The sequence below is a fragment of the Marmota flaviventris genome, chromosome 14 (genome assembly GCF_047511675.1).
Source record: "Marmota flaviventris isolate mMarFla1 chromosome 14, mMarFla1.hap1, whole genome shotgun sequence".
In the NCBI taxonomy this organism is placed as follows: domain Eukaryota; kingdom Metazoa; phylum Chordata; class Mammalia; order Rodentia; family Sciuridae; genus Marmota; species Marmota flaviventris.
In genome coordinates this window covers 28,949,086-28,966,145 of record NC_092511.1, presented here as the reverse complement: position 1 = coordinate 28,966,145, position 17,060 = coordinate 28,949,086, and the positions used below count along the sequence as shown (strand labels likewise).

At 40.7% G+C, this 17,060-nt stretch overlaps 1 protein-coding gene, 1 long non-coding RNA gene and 1 other non-coding gene across 4 annotated transcripts in view; 1 reads left to right on the top strand and 2 right to left on the bottom strand.

Annotated features, from left to right (window-relative positions):
* Nucleotides 1-5,155: 5,155 nt before the first annotated feature.
* LOC114091061 (uncharacterized) lies at nt 5,156-9,457 on the bottom strand. The gene is made up of 2 exons (XR_003582454.3): nt 9,354-9,457; nt 5,156-5,426 (listed from the first exon to the last, which is right to left on the bottom strand). It is a non-coding gene; the product is annotated as an uncharacterized lncRNA (long non-coding RNA).
* Nucleotides 8,853-17,060, top strand: part of Eif2ak2 (eukaryotic translation initiation factor 2 alpha kinase 2) — a 36,600-nt gene continuing 28,392 nt past the window's right edge. For both annotated transcript variants that reach the window (XM_027933412.3, XM_027933411.3), the window contains exons 1-4: nt 8,853-9,087; nt 13,314-13,448; nt 13,908-14,028; nt 16,136-16,284. In XM_027933412.3, the coding sequence (XP_027789213.1) occupies nt 13,330-13,448; nt 13,908-14,028; nt 16,136-16,284 (389 nt within the window). In that variant the 5' untranslated portion in view covers nt 8,853-9,087; nt 13,314-13,329. The remainder of the gene's footprint in view (nt 9,088-13,313; nt 13,449-13,907; nt 14,029-16,135; nt 16,285-17,060) is intronic.
* On the bottom strand, nt 11,747-11,820 carry Trnaa-agc (transfer RNA alanine (anticodon AGC)). The gene has a single exon. It is a non-coding gene; the product is annotated as a tRNA-Ala (tRNA).

The following is a 17,060-nucleotide window of genomic DNA, read 5'->3' as shown; positions in this document are numbered from 1 at the left end:
ACGCTTTGCCACTGAGCCACAACCCCAGCCCTATTGAATTCATTTAAAAAATATTTTTGGTGGTAATAGACACAATATCTTTATTTTATTTATCTACTTATTTTATGTGGTGCTGATAATCAAACCCAGTGCCTCAAACATGCTAGGCAAGCACACTACCACTGAGTCACAACCCCAGCCCCTGAATACAATTTTTAATTCAAATTAAAGGTGAGAGATTGTATTATTCTATCATAAAGGACTTCTTGCCACAAAGCCCATGGAATTAAGAAATAGAGAATATTCTAAAATGGATCTGCTGTTTGATACCTCCCAACCTCTTAATAATCTTTACTGTTTACACTGCAACTACTTCTACTATAAAATTAAATTATGTGCAGTTAAGAATAGAATGATTCATAGAAATGTTAAGTAAAATTGTTTTGAGGATTACAATTTCTAAAAGTATGGCAAATTAAGTAAACTGAAAATTTCCCCCTTTAAAAAATTTCCAAAAAATGTTGGATAAAAGTTCTTTAAAACTCTTTATGTACATAGCTTATCTCCCAGTAGATACATCATCAGGACCCAGAGCAAAGAAGGAGCAGAGAACCAGAGCAAGTAAGAATCAGAGATGACCTGAGGGATTTTTAGTAATAAAGACCCTTGAGTGTTAATGTCCAAGCCCAGATGATTGGCGCAAGAGTGGACAAAGAGTGAAATGAAATAAAGCCACCAAACAAACCCGTGCATGTCAGGAAACATGACATATGACAGAGGAGGCATTGCACATCAGAGGAAGAAATTAAACTCTTTCACATTTGGTGCTAAGGCAATTGGTGATGATATAGAGGAAACAGATTAAGCAGGGCACAGATGTGCATGCCTGTAATCCTAGGAACTTGGAAGGCTAAGACAAGAGGATCTCAAGTTCAAGGCCAGCCTCAACAGCTTAGTCAGAGTCTAGACATATGTGACAGAGCCAACAGGATTTAATGACATATTGAATTTAGGCCATGAAAAAGAGACAAGGAGGACGACAGGGTTCTAGAGTAACAGGGTGGATGGGACTGTCATTTGCAGAGATGGAGACATGTTGAAACAGGCTTGGGCAGAGGGAGAATGTACGAAGCTGGCATACCTGTCAGCCTTCCAGGTAGAATGTTGAAAACCAAATTTATGAAACTGAAACTCGGTGGAATACTCCTCTCTGAAGATACAGAACTGTAAATTATCAGGATGTAGTTAGTATTTAAATCCAAAACCTTGACTGGGTAACTAAAGAAGTAGGTATATCTAAAGAAGGAATTCAAGGGCTGAGCCCTGGAGCCCTCCAGCCATTGAAAGGGCAGGCAGGAAGGGAGAAACCAGGAAAAGGGCACTGAGAATGGGCAGCCAGTAAGGAACTGATGTCCTGGAAGCCAAGTGAGGAAAATGATCTGAGAAGGGAGAGTGACCCACAAATCAAATGTTACTGAGAGGCACTGATAATGTGATATCGACGGGTGATAAGGCTGCGGGTGGACCTGCAAGTATTCATATTATCCTCTAGGCTTTCTGTGTGTTTGAAATGCTCTATAATTTTTAAAATTTGTTCTAATTAGTTCTACATAACAGTAGAATGCATTTTGACACATTGCACACAAATGGAGCACAACTTCTCCTTCCTCTGGCTGTACATGGTGCTGAGTCACACTGGTAGTATGATCATACATGTATATAGGGTAAAAATTATCTGTCTCATTCTACCGTCCTTCCCATCCCCACACTCTCTCTTCTCTTACTGCCCTCTGCACAACCCAGAGTTCCTTCATTTTTTCCCCCTCCTCCCGCCCCCACTATGGATCAGCATCTGCTTATCAGAAAAAAAACAAAAAACATTTGGCCTTTGGTTTTTTGGGATTGACTTATTTTCACTTAACATGATATCCTCTAGTTCCATCCATTTACCTGCAAATGCCATGATTTCATTCTTCTTTAAGGCTGAGTAATATGTACCACATTTTCATATACACATTTGTGTATATATACCACATTTTCTTTATCCATTCATCTGTTGAAGGGCACCTACGCTGGTTCCATAGATTAGCTATTGTGAATTGAGCTGCTATAAACATTGATGTGGCTGCATCACTGTAATATGCTGATTTTAAGTTCTTTGGGTGTAAACCCAGGAGTGAGATAGGTAGGTCAAAATGGTGGTTCCATTCCAAATTTTCTGAGGAATCTCCATACTGCTTTCCATAGTGTTTATGCCAATTTGCAGTTTAAATCACAATAAAATTAAAGAAACAGAGAAAAAGACAAAAATTTTAAGGTGATTTTAAAAATGATGTGACTTTGGTGTATTTTACCTCTACTCTCAAAATGAGATTCCACTTTCCTGGTGCATATGTAGAAGTGGTGAAATGAACTAATGTGAGGTTCGAGTCATGTCTGGAAGGAAGTTTGTTGAGCATTTCGCATTGTGCCCCCATGATGAAGATAAAGACAACAAGCACCTTGAGGGCAAAATTTTTTTTTTCCAACTTACCCTTAGGTAGCAGATGCCTGGTCCAGGGGGATCACTGGGCAAATTCTCATGAAAGGAACAAACTGATGAATGAAGGAGAATCTGAGAGGTTGGGTCTTGCATAAGGTCCACTCACTACATAGCATTCAGGTTATCTGATGAGGACTTTCTCAGTCCATTCAGGCTGCTCTAACAAAATGCCATAGACTGTGGCATATGAACAACCTGGGAAGCCCAGGATGGAGGTGTCTGCAGACCCAGTGTCTGGCCAGGGCCTGTTTCATGGTTTCCTGGTTCCTAGCTGGTGTCTTTTCACTGTGTCTTCACATGACAAAAGGGACAAGACAGCCCTCTGGAGACTCTTTTATGAGGGCACTAATCCCATTCACGAAGACTTGGAGAATGGGAACTTGACCATCCTGGGCATCAGTGGACTCTTGATAAGAAGAGTTTAGAAGTGAGGTTAAAAATAAATAAAATAACGACGTCTGAGAAAGAGAGCCATCAGAGATGGGAGATGGCATAGATACTGACCACTCTGCAATGTCCCATAGCAGGAACAATAATAATTGTGTTTCCTCTGCTAGTTAAAGAAGGTTAAAAATACTTGGCATGAGATTCTTTATCTTTGTCCTGTTAGTTGCTTTAACATTATAAAGTTTGGTTTAAAAGTTGCTGTGAACATCAAAAGGGATAAATGGGGGTAGAAAGGGAATGAAGCTCAGTGATGTATTTGCCTAGCAAGCATGAGGCTCTGGGTTCAATTCCCAGCAAACACACACACACACACACACACACACACAGAAAAGGAAAGGAAAAAAAAAAGTGACCAAAAAGCCCATGAGATCACCTATAGGTCATGAGTTACATATAAGTAAGGTCATCTCTGAAAATTAACAAAAATGATCCAAGGGCTGGGATTGTGGCTCAGCAGTAGAGTGCCCGCCTAGCACGGGTGGGACCCGGGTTCCATCCTCAGGACCACATAAAAATAAAGGCATTGTGTTGTGTCCATCTACACCTAAAATAAATAAATTAATTAATTTTAAAAAAAGATCCAAGATGCTTCTAATCTATCCATGTATCTACCTACCTCTCTTTCCATCTCCTAAGCACCAGTTTATTCCCTTCCTAGGACAGTCCCTCTTTTAGCAACCCATTTCCAGATAAAAAAAATTTTTAAGGGCACAATATTACTTTGGACCATCATTTTATTTCCATTATTATACTGCCCATGCTAGGCTTTCAATACACATTTTATTAAATAAATTAATGGAGAAAATTTTCTAAGAAATGTGTTTCAGAATATCAGCTCAGTTAGGATGCTTTCTATAACAAATAGAAAATACAATACAAATTAGTTTTTGAGGGAAGAAAACAATGGAATGATCTTATCACTGGATCTGGTTTCAAGTGAGGTTTGATCTAGGGCTCACATAAGGACCTGATTCTTAATCTTCATTCCTCAACTGTACTCCCTCAGTGTAGAATCTGTTTTCAGGGAGGTTTTGTTTATTATTCAGTGTTTGGTGTGAGAAGCAGAAAGTACTGTATGATAAGCAGAAAGATAAAGTAGGAAATTAACACTTCCGTAGTTGTTGGAAGAATTGATCAGAATGGAAACCAGGAGACTTACCTTCCACTGTGGCTGTGATCCCAAACACAGGACCCTTCCATTGCCAGTGCGGGTTTCTCTGCTGCCACCATAGATGTCCAACACCCTTAGAACACTAACAAGGGTATGAGGAGTTCAGCTCTTACAAAAGCCCCTGAGTGTCAGAGCTTACTCGTCAGTTTATCCTGCCACAGAAGGATAGTTTTATTCTCCTTTCCATCTCCCAAAACTTACATTGCTGTTCATCCATCATTGGCAGATCCCAACTTATATCCAAAACTTTAACTCCACAGAAATATGGAAATAATTGCTTAACCTTCCATACATTATAATTCAGGAGATGAAGAGACATTGAAGGGGATGAGAATAGAAGCTTAAAAATTTAATAATATCTGGTACAGTACACCCCTTCTAACAATAACCTTTCAATCAATTACAAAATTGCCTCTCTGATGAATACAACCATTTTCTCCTTTGAATGAAAACATGCCCACCCCATCCCTTAAATCTTTATACCCTTTACTGTGTTGTTCCTTCATCTTCTATTTTAGTCACAATCCATCTTAAGACATTCTAAATTAAAGACTATCTTATAAAATTAGCCATCAACAATAAATATTATATAAAATGAAACAGAAAAGCAAAAGAAATTCATTAACATATATAAAAACAAAGGAGAAAACTTGCATAGCTTCTCTGATTCTTTATTCTCTGCTCATAAGACCATAGTTGGTGTTTATAGCTTCCTGTTCCATGTTCCTTTTGCCCTCAGAGAACTTCCCTACTGATAGAGTGATATTAAGCTTCAATCCTCAAGGGTCTGAACCCATAGCAGTCCCACCTGTGATGGACAGGGGTAGTTTCCATTAACATTTATCACTAAATATGGAATTACCATGAGGAACCCCAGAGGAAGCCCTCAGTTGAAGACATACACTTCTACTGTGGCTCTCTCATCTCTCTCAGCTGTGGCTGTTAATTCAGGGAAGAAACCTGACGAGGGGTGATGGGAAATGAAGAAAAGGGCCAGGTGGGCAGCCAGACTCTAATGGAGTTTGACCCAGAGCTAGCTCAGCATTTTATTATATAGGTTTCATCATCAAAAGGTTATTTGTGGGAAAGTTTCAGCGAAGCAGGCAAATTGAAGGACACAGAACTGATGAGACATTAGGGTCATCTTGTTATGCTTCTCTGTCCCTGGGAGTTGGTGCCTGATAACTGCTGCATGCCTTTGCACAGAAACTCATCGGGTCGGCATCAACATAGCAACTGGTCCTTCTTGACCTGCACTTTGCACAGGTAGTTCGAGTGCAAACATGGCTACGAAAGAATCAGAAAGACCATGATTGAAATCATTGCTCTCCGCACACTTCCTTGACCCCCTTGTGTAGCTGCAACACTATATGCCCTTGGTAAATGGTATCAATCATCCCTCCAGTTCAGCATCCCACCACCCCTTATTTTCTTGAAGAATGACGGCATGAGAAACCTGCAATGTCTGAATACATTTCAAGTTCTCCTTCAAGGAACTATGTGTCCCCTGGTGGATGAGAGCTCAAGGACATGGAAGCAGAGGCACTCATTTTTCACTTTGTGATTTGGTGTAATTGTGGTAGATAATCTTCTACTTCTATTGTTTCCTGGGGCAATGCATCCTAGCCAGGAAGGAGCAGCAAGTAGGTTTAGAGTATTGCACCTGAAGGACAAAATACCTCCAACTTGCTAAGGGTTGTCTCCTACCTTGAGCTGTAACTGCGTCTTCAACACTCCATACCACTCTCCTATAAGGCTAGCTGCACTGGGGCAACAGAGCTCATAAAAAAACCATTGAATCCCATAGTAGTCAGTATACAGCCTCACTGCTTTTTTTTTTTTTTTAAAAAAAAAAAAAGGTCTCCTTAGTGAGAGATACTATGAAGGTGAACAAGGCATTAACAATGTCCACAAAGATGTGCTGGCACAGACATGGCTGGAAGGAAAAGCAAACTGAATAAATGTTTACTCCAAAGAATAAGGGGAATAATGTTTTACTCCAAAGAGGAAAAATTCCCTGCCCCCTCCATAATGAGAAGGCCCTGGTGTAACCAGTCTGCCACCAAATAGTTGGCTGGTCTCCCTTGGAGTGGGGAGTATTGCGATCCACACTGAGGGCTCAGTGTAGGTCTTTGCATATGGTGTTCAGAAGCCACAGTAGCTTTGATGAGAAGTCCGTCTTGACAAACTCACATTTCTGCTGCTGGTTAAGAGCCCCAGAGAGGCTGGGCCTGTAGCTCAGTGGTAGAGTGCCTGCTTCGCACATGTGAGGCACTGGGATGGATCCTCAGCACCACATAAAAATAAGTAAAGATATTGTGTCCATCTACAATTAAAAATATAAAGAAGAATAGTGTTTTTTTTTTAAGAGCCTGGGAGTAGCTGGGGGGAAGACAGAAAAGTCTTGCTTACCTCCTTCCAAAAGCTTGCTTAGCCGAGGGTGCCTTTGGTGAACATTCACACACACACACACAAAAAAAAAAAACAAAACAAACCAACATACTCATACTTCGTCCAATTCCAAGATGTTTCACCCTCATCATTTTCCCCAGACCCCCTTTTCACCAGCCCTCTGATTTCATTCCTTCCAAATCTCTGAACATCACCTAAACGGCTAGCCATGGATCTGTACAAGCTACCAGAGGAAGGATGTTTGAATCTTCTTGGAGGACAAGGTTAGGGAGTGAGTGCTCAGGTTGAGCATTAATCCACTCTAATATTCTTGACTTCCTGAGTATTTCTGGTTTCTTTATTTGAATAACTTGGCATTACAATTTCTTTTAATGTGGGCTACCATTAAGTCTGGTTGCAGTAAACCAACTTGAGCAAACTCTTAAAACCATCTCCAGTACTGGAGCTAGCACATTGACTTCCTTCATGTTGTCTTTTCCTGGTTTTCTAATAAAAATTAAATAATAAATAATAAAAATTAGTGAAATTATTCTGTTGAATAAACTGTCTCTTTTCCAATAGATCTTTTCCTTATCCTTTTGGGTCATGGTAGCGTTTGATTCTAGTTCTAGGAGTGAAGACAGAGCTAGGGGTGGTGCATTTGAAGAGTCAGCACCTCCTTACAAAGTGACTACCATGGATTCTTCAAACCAGGCTGTGCCAGCCTGATCACTATGCTGGAAGGCCTGCAGAGACTACACATTGTGGGAGGGCCATACTACTAGGATTCATTCAATCTACTCAAATTCCCAGGGCGTCATTCTTTCCCAATACATACACTTCATATTCACTCAAGAGACTAGATGAGGCTCCACATTAAATTAATATTGTAATTCTGCTACCTGCAGCAATAGACTCTGCATCTGATTTTTGCGACATTAGTTCTGGATCTATACGAAATAGGAGGTTCTTCTGGAAAAGTCACAATAGCTTGTATCCTGTGATCATGCTTGAGATTATGATTTTTATTTCTTAAAGTTCCCTTGGGGGAAGTGCTGAGGAGTGATATTGCCCAAAATATATTGTTATATTGTGGGCATGTATGAATATGTAACAATAAATCCCATTGTAATGTATAACTATAATGCACCAATAAAAAACACGGAAAGAAAAAAGTTATCTTGGGCAGTTCAGGGCCTCAGAATATCAGAAAACTTGTCCCTGCTGCTGCCAGTGCTGTTGTCACACCCATCACACACAAGCTGACGAACAGACTCTTTTTTTGAGAGCTTCTTTTTTTGTCATCTTGAAATGCTACAGAAAGATGGCTCTCTCTCTCTCATCTACCTTCTTTTTTTAATATTTATTTTTAGTTATAACAATATCTTTATTTTATTTTTATATGGTGCTAAGGATCGAACCCAGAGCCTTATGCATGGTAGCATTCTACCTCTGAGACACAACCCCAGCCCTCTCTCCTCTACCCTCTAAACCTCCCACTAGAACTTCACATTTAGGGAGCTTAAACCTTGCTAAGACCTAAGCCATAAGAAAAGTGCAGATTTCAGTTGCTGATACCCTGTAACACAGAGGCAAGTGGATGAACAGCACAGTATTTAATGTGCATTTGAGACCTATCTTGGGATCTCCCTGTCTCTTCCCAGCTAAGACACTGAGTGCAGACTCCTGGTTCTAATTCTAGCTCTCCTTCTTACTGGCTAACTTCTCTGTGCCTCAGACACATTTCCTCAACTGTTCAATGGGAGTAGTAAGGGCACTTAGCTTGCGGTCCTGGTGTGAAGATATGTGCACCAGTGTTTGACACAAGGTAAATCCTCAACACCCTTTAAGCAGTGTCAAGGAGCGAGTGTGACTCAAGAAAGTCACAGTCTATAGTATGGACAAGGAAGAGGGATACTTCGATGGCTACAGGCCTGAGCTTGAACTAAATCCTGGCTTTGCCACCTACCAGAGTTAGGACCCGGAGTGAGTTACTCAATTTCTCCCATTGTAAATTGGATCCCTTACTATCCACCTCCCTGGCCCCATCTCAAAGGTTGGTTTTATAAAGAGTAAACAGGGCATCCATCCCAGAGCCCAGGGAGCGCCTAGCACGCCACGGGCTCTGCAGCACCTGGGGCCAGGAATCTGCCCGAAGCCCGGGAGGGGTGCGGGGCGCCACAGGAGCAGACCCTGGTGCCAAGCCCGCCCCACGACGCTCCGCGCACGCTCGGGACCAAGGTCAGTGGTCAGACCCCCTGCAGCCGCTGTGCGCTTGTGCGAGGGCTGACAGCGCTGAAGGCGGAGTCCGCCTGGGAAAAAGAAACCGATAGTCGATGGCCGGGAAACGGGCCGGCTGCGCCTGACTGCGGCGGCGCGGGGCAGCGCGCCGGCGGGCAGGCCGAGGTCCAGTCGGGGCGCGGGTACGAGCCCGGGACCCGGAGCGGCTGGAGTCCTGCAGCCTACGTGCGGGGACCCTACCCGGATCTGGAGAAAGGATCGTGGGACGCAGCGGGACCCAGAGGCCGTTTCCTTCTCGCTAAGAATATCAGAGAAGGTAAGAGACCTCTCCCAGGGCAGCGGATGTCGAGGGTGGAGTGGAGCGGATCGGGTGGAAAACCGACTGGCCCAATGACCCCCACGGACAGCTGGGCAGTTTGGAGTCCTGGATTACCTACAGGTTGGCGAAATAATCGCTGGCTAAATAGCTCCTGCCTGGAGAGTTGCAATGATTTCCCAAATTGCCCCGCAACAGCCCGCTCTACCCCACTCCCCTCACACCGCAGCAAGCGAGTGTTCCCTAAGTCACAAGGCCACACTCACCTGCTCTGGCCCAGCCCGTCTCCTCAGAACCCGGTAATTGTTTATCAAGGCCCCAAGACAAGGCCTCTCAGGTGCCCCTTTCTAGCTACACTGACTTCCTTGCTGTTTCAGTTTCTTTTTCCTGAAAAGCTCTTCCCACAAGATACTTGCATGGGCCAGGTCCTTGCTTTATCTTACCTTCTTCCAGTACCAGCTTCACCAGGCGACCCTCTAGAAACAGCTTGTGTATAAGAGAGACGTCACTCCACCCGGGCTGCCCCCTCCAGTTTTCAATATAGTGCTTACCAACCTGCGACTTCAAAAAAAAAAAAAAAAAAAAAAAAAAATGGGTTGGTCTGTCATTTTTCCACTAGGAAGTTCACAAGAGCAGATTGTATTCACGGCTCTGACCCCAGCACATAGTATAGAATATGTGCTTATTATTCAATGTTACATGAATGGTGATTCATAAATTCTCCGTTGAATTCCAGAATCATGAAACTTTATATCGCTCATGCTTTCTTTAGTACTCAAGAAAGAATGCCTTGCTAAACCGGGGGCGGTGGCGCACACATGGAATCCCAGATGCTCTGGAGGCTGAGGTAGAAAGATACAGAGTTCAAAGCCAGGCTCAGCAATGGCAAGGCGCTAAGCAACTCAGTAAGAACCTGCCTCTAAATAAAATACAAAATAGCGCTGGGGATGTGGTTGAGTGCCCCTGAGTTCAATCTCTAGTACCCCCCACCAAATATTAAAAAAAAAGAATGCCTTGCAAGATGGAAACTAGAGGATATACTATCTGCTGTCACTTAGGAAGTTAGGTAATGAGAGCTTGAATCAGGACAGGGGCTGTAGACATCTTTGAGAAGGAGAAATACTTTTGGTGACAGGGAAGATCATAAAGGCAGTTTGTTGGATATTTTGAGTTTAAAGTTCATTTAAGGTGTTCAAATGGAGTTGTTGGATAGAGACCTGAAACAGAGATGTTTATGAGAGATACATAAAGTTTAAAGTTAATAACATACAAATGATTGTTGAAATTATGGACATGCAAAAAAAAAAAATGAAGAGAACAGATTTTTTTTGTTTGTTTGCTTGCTTTTTTTGTTTTTGTTTTTGGTACTGGGGATTTAACCCAGAGGGGATCTGCTACTGAGCCATATCCCTAGCCTTTTCTATTTTTTATTTTGAGATAGGGTCTCACTAAGTTGGTTAGGACCTTGCTAAATTGCTGAGGCTGGCCTTGAACTTGTCATCCTCCTGTCTCAGTTTCCCAAGCTGCTGGGATTACCAGCATGTGCCGCTGCATCTGGCAGGAATAGGGTCTTCAGACTGTGTCAGCATTAATGCCTATGAACATTAAGAAGTGTTAGCCATGGAAGAAGGAGAATCACAAAAGAGTGAGAAGTAAGAGTTTAGCAGGGTTGCCCTGCAGTCTCTATAGGTGTACATACTTATTCTGGTGGTTTCATATAAATAGAATCATATATTACATGACCTTTCTCATCTGGCTTTTTTCTTTTTTTTTTTTAATTTTAATATTTATTTTTCAGTTTTCGGCGGACACAACATCTTTGTTTGTATGTGGTGCTGAGGATCGAACCCGGTCCGCAGCGTGCGCTACTGCTTGAGCCACATCCCCAGCCCCTGGCTTTTTTCATTTAGCACTTTCTTGAAGTTCATCCATGCTATAGCATGTTGAAAGCTACAGCATTTTGCTAATAGTATTGGTTGTGAGGCGAGCCATTAAGATGATGCTGGATTGATTCGATTGTATATTAGACCTTTACTTGCCTCCGGCGCCCGCTACTTTGGAGTTCTGTTGAGTTCACCGACACAAAACACTTGTATGTACAAACAGGGAACTTTATTGCCTGAACTCCAACAGCACTCCACGCATACTCCCCGGGAACTCTGCCAACGCCACCCAGTGTTAAATCAGGTTAAACATAGCAATCTGAAACTTTATTCATTTCTTTATGGAGAAAACATTCAAATTGCTTTTTTCTAGCTTTTTTGAAATATACAGTTACATTGTCATTACCTATAGTCACCCTACTGTGTAATAGAACTCCAGAACTTCTCCCTTCTAACTAAAAATTAGGCCACATTGGTCAACCTCCCCTTATTAGCTTAACTTTTTGAGGGAACACCAAACTGTGTTCCTTAGCACTTGTATCTTTTACATTCTGTTCAACAATGTATGAGGGTTTCAATTTTTCCACATCCTGACCAACATTTTCATTCTCTGATTGTTATCAGTATTGAGGTGGATGTGAAGTAGTATGTAGTTGTGATGTTGAGCATCTTTTCATGTACTTCATGGCCATTTATATCTCCTTTGGAGAAATAGCTGTTCTAATCCTTTTCCTATTTTCTATGGATTTGTTTATTGTTTGTTTGTTTATTTATTTTTGTGGTACTGGGGATTGAACCCAGGGCCTTGTGCGTGCTAAGCAAGCACTCTACCAACTGAGCTATATCCCCAGCCCTTGGGTTGAATTTTTAATGTTGAATTACAAGAATTCTTTATATATTCTTGTCAGATCAGGCGGGGGAGGCTTTATTGAGATATCTCTCCCGGGCGGAACTCGATCAGACCCACAGAGGGAACAGGGGAAGGGTCTGGTGGACGCTTGACTGGACTGGACTTTTATGGGGCTTACAGCAGGAAGGGAAGGGCTTGGGACAGGAAAAGGTGTTTCTAGGGTCCCTTGCCCCCTTGAAGTTGGTCAGGGGAGTTGGCTGAACTCCAGGATTGGCCAGGGGGGTCCTGTTGATTGACAGGCATTAGTCAGGAGATCTAGCTGATTGACAGGAGTTTCTGCCGGCATCTGATTGATGTTCTTTTCCCGTTCGGGCTGCTTTGTTCTAAGTTGTCACTAAGTCGCCACCAAATCGCGGCCACCGACCTAACAATTCTGGTTACCATATATATAAATTTAAAATATTCTATTCTGAAGATTATCTTTTCATTTGCCTCATGGTGTCCTTGTTACACAGAAGTTATTCATTTTGATGAAGCCCAATTTTTCTGTGTTTTCTTTGATTGCTCATACTTCTGCTGTCATAACTTAAGATTCTCTTGTCAAATATAGGATCATGAAGATTCACATCTATGTGTTTTTCCAAGAGTTTTATAGTTTTGGCTTCCTATGTATAAATTATATGTCTTTTAAACTTTGTTTATAATTTAAATCATGCTATCATTTTGGTCTACTGAGACCTGTAAACCTGGATCTTAATTTACCCATTGGGTAAATTGTCCTAAAATTGATTTCTGCAGATTTCAAAGGAGGAGTTTTTGCAATTTCATAGGGGAATCTATTTCTGTACAACAAAATCTTTCATGATTGTGTAAGCTTACTTATTCTATATACACTAAACCTTGCTCTCAACATCAAAAATTCGAATTTTACCTGTTCCTTTTTTAGCTTCATGAGCAGCTATACAGATTTGCATTTGACACTCAGTAGGAGCACAGAGTAGAGTGAAGAAGGAGGGCTCTCTTCTTTCTTAGCCAACTGAGTTTTGTTTGTTTGTTTGGCAGTGCTAGGGATTGAACCCAGGGCCTTGTGCATGCAAGGCAAACACTCTACCAACTGAGCTATATCCCCAGCCCCCCGCTGAGTTTTGAAAGTAGAGTTTTTGGACAGATTAGCTTGATTGTATAGTCCATAGGAGAGAAAGAAAGATTTCAAAAGAAAGTTTTCTGAATTTCTGCGGGACCCCTGTGAGTCATACAGAGGAGAGTTTGTTCTAAATTGCACTGGGAAAATCAGATTAAATATGTTCTGTGAGGGCTGGAGTTGTGGCTTAGTGGTAGAGTGCTCACCTAGCACACGTGAAGCACTGAGTTCTACTCTCAGCACCACAAAAAAATGAAATGAAGATATTATGTCTACCTACAACTAAAAAATAAATATTTAAAAAATATATGTTCTGTGAGTGTCACTTACTGAAACATCTCTTCCATTGCAGGTTCCTGGGAGAAGAAATGGCAAACAGTATCTCACGAGGATTCTTCATAGAAGAACTTAATAAGTACCGTCAGAAGTATCAAGTAGTTCTTAAGTACCAAGAACTGGCTACAACAGGACCTCCCCATGATTTAAGGCAAGTTGCTATCAAACAAGAGAAGTCCTAAGGGCTTGTGTGGGGGTGTAGTTTAGTGGTAGAGCTTGTGCTTAGCATGAGTTCGATACTAGGTTTGATACCTACAGCATACATCCAGAAAAGGATATATCCTTGTAAATGTAAATTAGGACACTGGCAACTCTGGTGTAATTTTGAGGTCAATAATTCAGTTCTGTAGCAAAGTTGTCAAAGAGTTCTATGAGAATCCTCTTGACCTAAACTGGTGACCTCAGATGACTCTGGGAAAAAAAAAAAGAAAGAGGGTATAACTTTTATGAGCTTCAAGAAGGTGTGCTGTTCTACTGTTTGGGGTGGCTGCTTACATTCTAAATAGAAGATAAGTTCAAACCCTTAAAGATAGTCACAGGAAGCCTGGTGATTGGACCACTTGTTCTTACACATGCATGAGTTGTATGTGAATATTCTCTTTGTAATTAGGTTTACGTTTCAAGTTATAATAGATGAGAGAAAATTTCCAGAAGCTGGAGGCAGATCAAAGCAGGAAGCAAAAAATGCTGCAGCCCAAATAGCTGTTGATATACTTAATAAAGAAAACAAGGTAGGAAATTGCTCTTTTCTTTCTCCTAGTAAAAGGGAACTTAACACATATATAGTATTTCTCTCTGTGAAAAAAAATACCTACATACATGGTAAAACCATTCACAATTTTCTTTATATTTTAGTTCAGTCTTTCCCTGTCTTCATCTTTGTAAAACCCTGGGAAATACATCTGGGAAAGAGTGGGCTAAGCTGGATAATGCCCAGTTAGAGTGCTAGCAGCAATCCAGCACTCAGAAGTTGGGCAAATGTGTAAAGCTGAGACGTGGTCAGGCAGAAATGAACTGACAGGTTGTGGGAAGAGTCCCCTCCAACTAATTGGGGGATATAGAAAGGAAAGAAGAGATGAAGTGCTTGTAAGGAGAATGATGTACATGGAGGGCAGATAATGGAGAACCAGCATAAATATAATTGATGTCCCTGAAAATGCAAACAGAGTAAATAGAACAGAAAAAAAAAAAAAAAAAAAAAAAAAAACTGTTGGGGCCAGAAGGGTAGCTCAGGGGTAGAGAGCATGCTGAGCATATGCAAGGCTCTGGGTTCAATCCCCAACACCCAACAAACAAACAAAACCATCTGAAGAGATTTCAGCATGAAATCTTTCGTTTCTCAGGAAAGAAAGACGTGACTACCGATTAAAATAACTCACTGGATACAGGATGTTATGGTTTGGATATAAGATGTCCCCCAAAAGTTCACGTGTGAGACAATGCAAGAAGGTTCAGAAGATAAATTTGGGGTGGGAGAGTCTTAACCCAATCAGTGAATTAATCCCCTGATAGGAATTAACTGAGTGGTAACTGAAATGGTGGGGTGTGGCTGGAGGAGGTGGGAATTGAGGGTGTGGCTTTGGGTACATATTTATATCTGGCAAGTGGAGACATCTCTCTCTGCTTCCTGATCACCCTGTGGCTTCCCTCTGCCACACTCTTCAACCATGATGTTCAGCTTCTCCTTGAGCCCTGAGGAATGGAACCTGCTGTCTATGGACTGAGACCTCTGAAACTCTGAGCCCCTAAATAAACTTTTCCTTCTCTACAATTGTTCTGGCCCTGTCTTTTAGTTACAGCAGCGAAAAAACTGACTAAAACATAGGAAAATACCAAGCCACTAAGAACAACAGTGATCCTGACAAATGTACTGAATTCTAGGGAGGAAGGAAGAATTCTACAAGCAAGGAGGCAGAAGTTAAAAATACACAGAAGAAGAAAAATAACAAAGTGTGAAAATGAAAAGAATTTTGGTGATGTCCACCAGGAGACAGTGGAGCAATGGTTGTAAAATGAGACATGAATTCATTCACATGTGAGACAACAGAGGATCATTTTCATATACTGAAAATATTGGGAAAATTTAGCTTTCTTGAAAAAATTCTTACTTGAAGATGTCATCCTTTTAATCAAAATTGAAAATAACTAAGCAAAAATTATTATTAATAAGCTGAAATTATTATTAGTAAGCTGAAATTATTAATAAGCTGAAAACTGAGTCAAGAATTTTAGAAAATAAAATATACTACCCTACCTTTGATAAGATTATTAAAGTAGAAAAACTTTGACCTGACCTTGTCAGATTGATTAAAAAAAAAAAGAATAAGGTTCAGATAACAATAGTGGGAATGATGCTATCATCTTAATCATTTCCATTAAGGTGTGATCCAGGATATATCTTTACTTTAATATGTTACCCTGTTTTTTGAGATTTAGAAAAGATAAGTGAGCTAGAGAGTGTTAGAGTACATTGCCTGATTAAACAAGAAAATTGACAAGATTTTGTTTTTTCTTAATGGCGTTATAAAAGGAAAATGGGTGAATTCATATATTACCTACCTACTGAGAGAGTAGATTTTAAGTGCTCCAACCACAAAAACAAGATAAGTATACATTTCAAAACATCATGTTGTATACCATGCATATACATAATTTTTGTCTATTCATTCCTTAATTTAAAAAGCCTTTTTTAGGGGGTAGAGCTATAGAGTTACCTCTATCTTTAACAAGGGGATATCATTAATACCATCTAAGATGTCTTTCAGATTGTGCACTTAGTAATTGAAGGGTAAAATCTTTGTTATAATTTATATGAGACAAGTTTTTTTTTTTTTTCAGGCAGTTAGTCCTTTATCCTTGGCGACAACAGATACTTCAGAAGGATCATCCACTGGGAATTATATAGGACTTGTCAATAGGATTTCCCAGAAGGAAAAACTAAATGTAAATTATGAAGAATGTGAATTGAGGGAGCAGGATCCCAAAAAGTAAGCTGTAGTTTGGTTTTTCCTTTTATTTCATTGTGTCTCAGCATATAGTGGGCTTATTTTCTTGTATAATTTTCAGAAATATTTGTTCTTATATACTTTTCAGAAATGTTTGTACTTCTGCATGGAAGGTTCAGTAAGCAACTGGATATCTTTTTTTTTTTTTTTGAGACCCTTTCTCACCTTGTTACCCAGGTTGGTAACACAAACACACACACACACACACACACACACACACACACAGGGTGTAGTATTGTTTGTGGTTTTAGGCATCTATGTGGGGTTCTTCCCATCCCTGAAATCATGGTGACAGTAGCTATGTGAAAATTGCTCTGTCACATGTCTAGAATGACTTTTCAACATTGTCAGATTAGGGAGCTATTTGTCTAGGTGTTTGTCCCTAAAATTTGATTAAATGGTCAAATACCATGTATCAGAAGGAATGGTTTTAGCCTTAGACTTGAAGGGAACAGATTTGAGGGATATGCTGAATGAACAAATGGATTAGAGACTGAGAGTTACTAAGAACATCACCAGTGAGCTAAGACCTGTGTAAGTGGGGATAAAGGATGGATTGGAACTGAAAGAGTAGAAAGTAAATGTATATAGGGCGATTGTATCGCAACTGCAACCAACTAGTTAAACGAAAAAGAAGAGAACCCAAGTGGCAAATAGTCCAAACTGTCACTCAGGATACTGTCCTATGAAGTGACTCCACTGTTTGCTTTTTACTCTGAAGAATTTCAGACCAGAAACAGGAAGAGAAAAACTCAGTA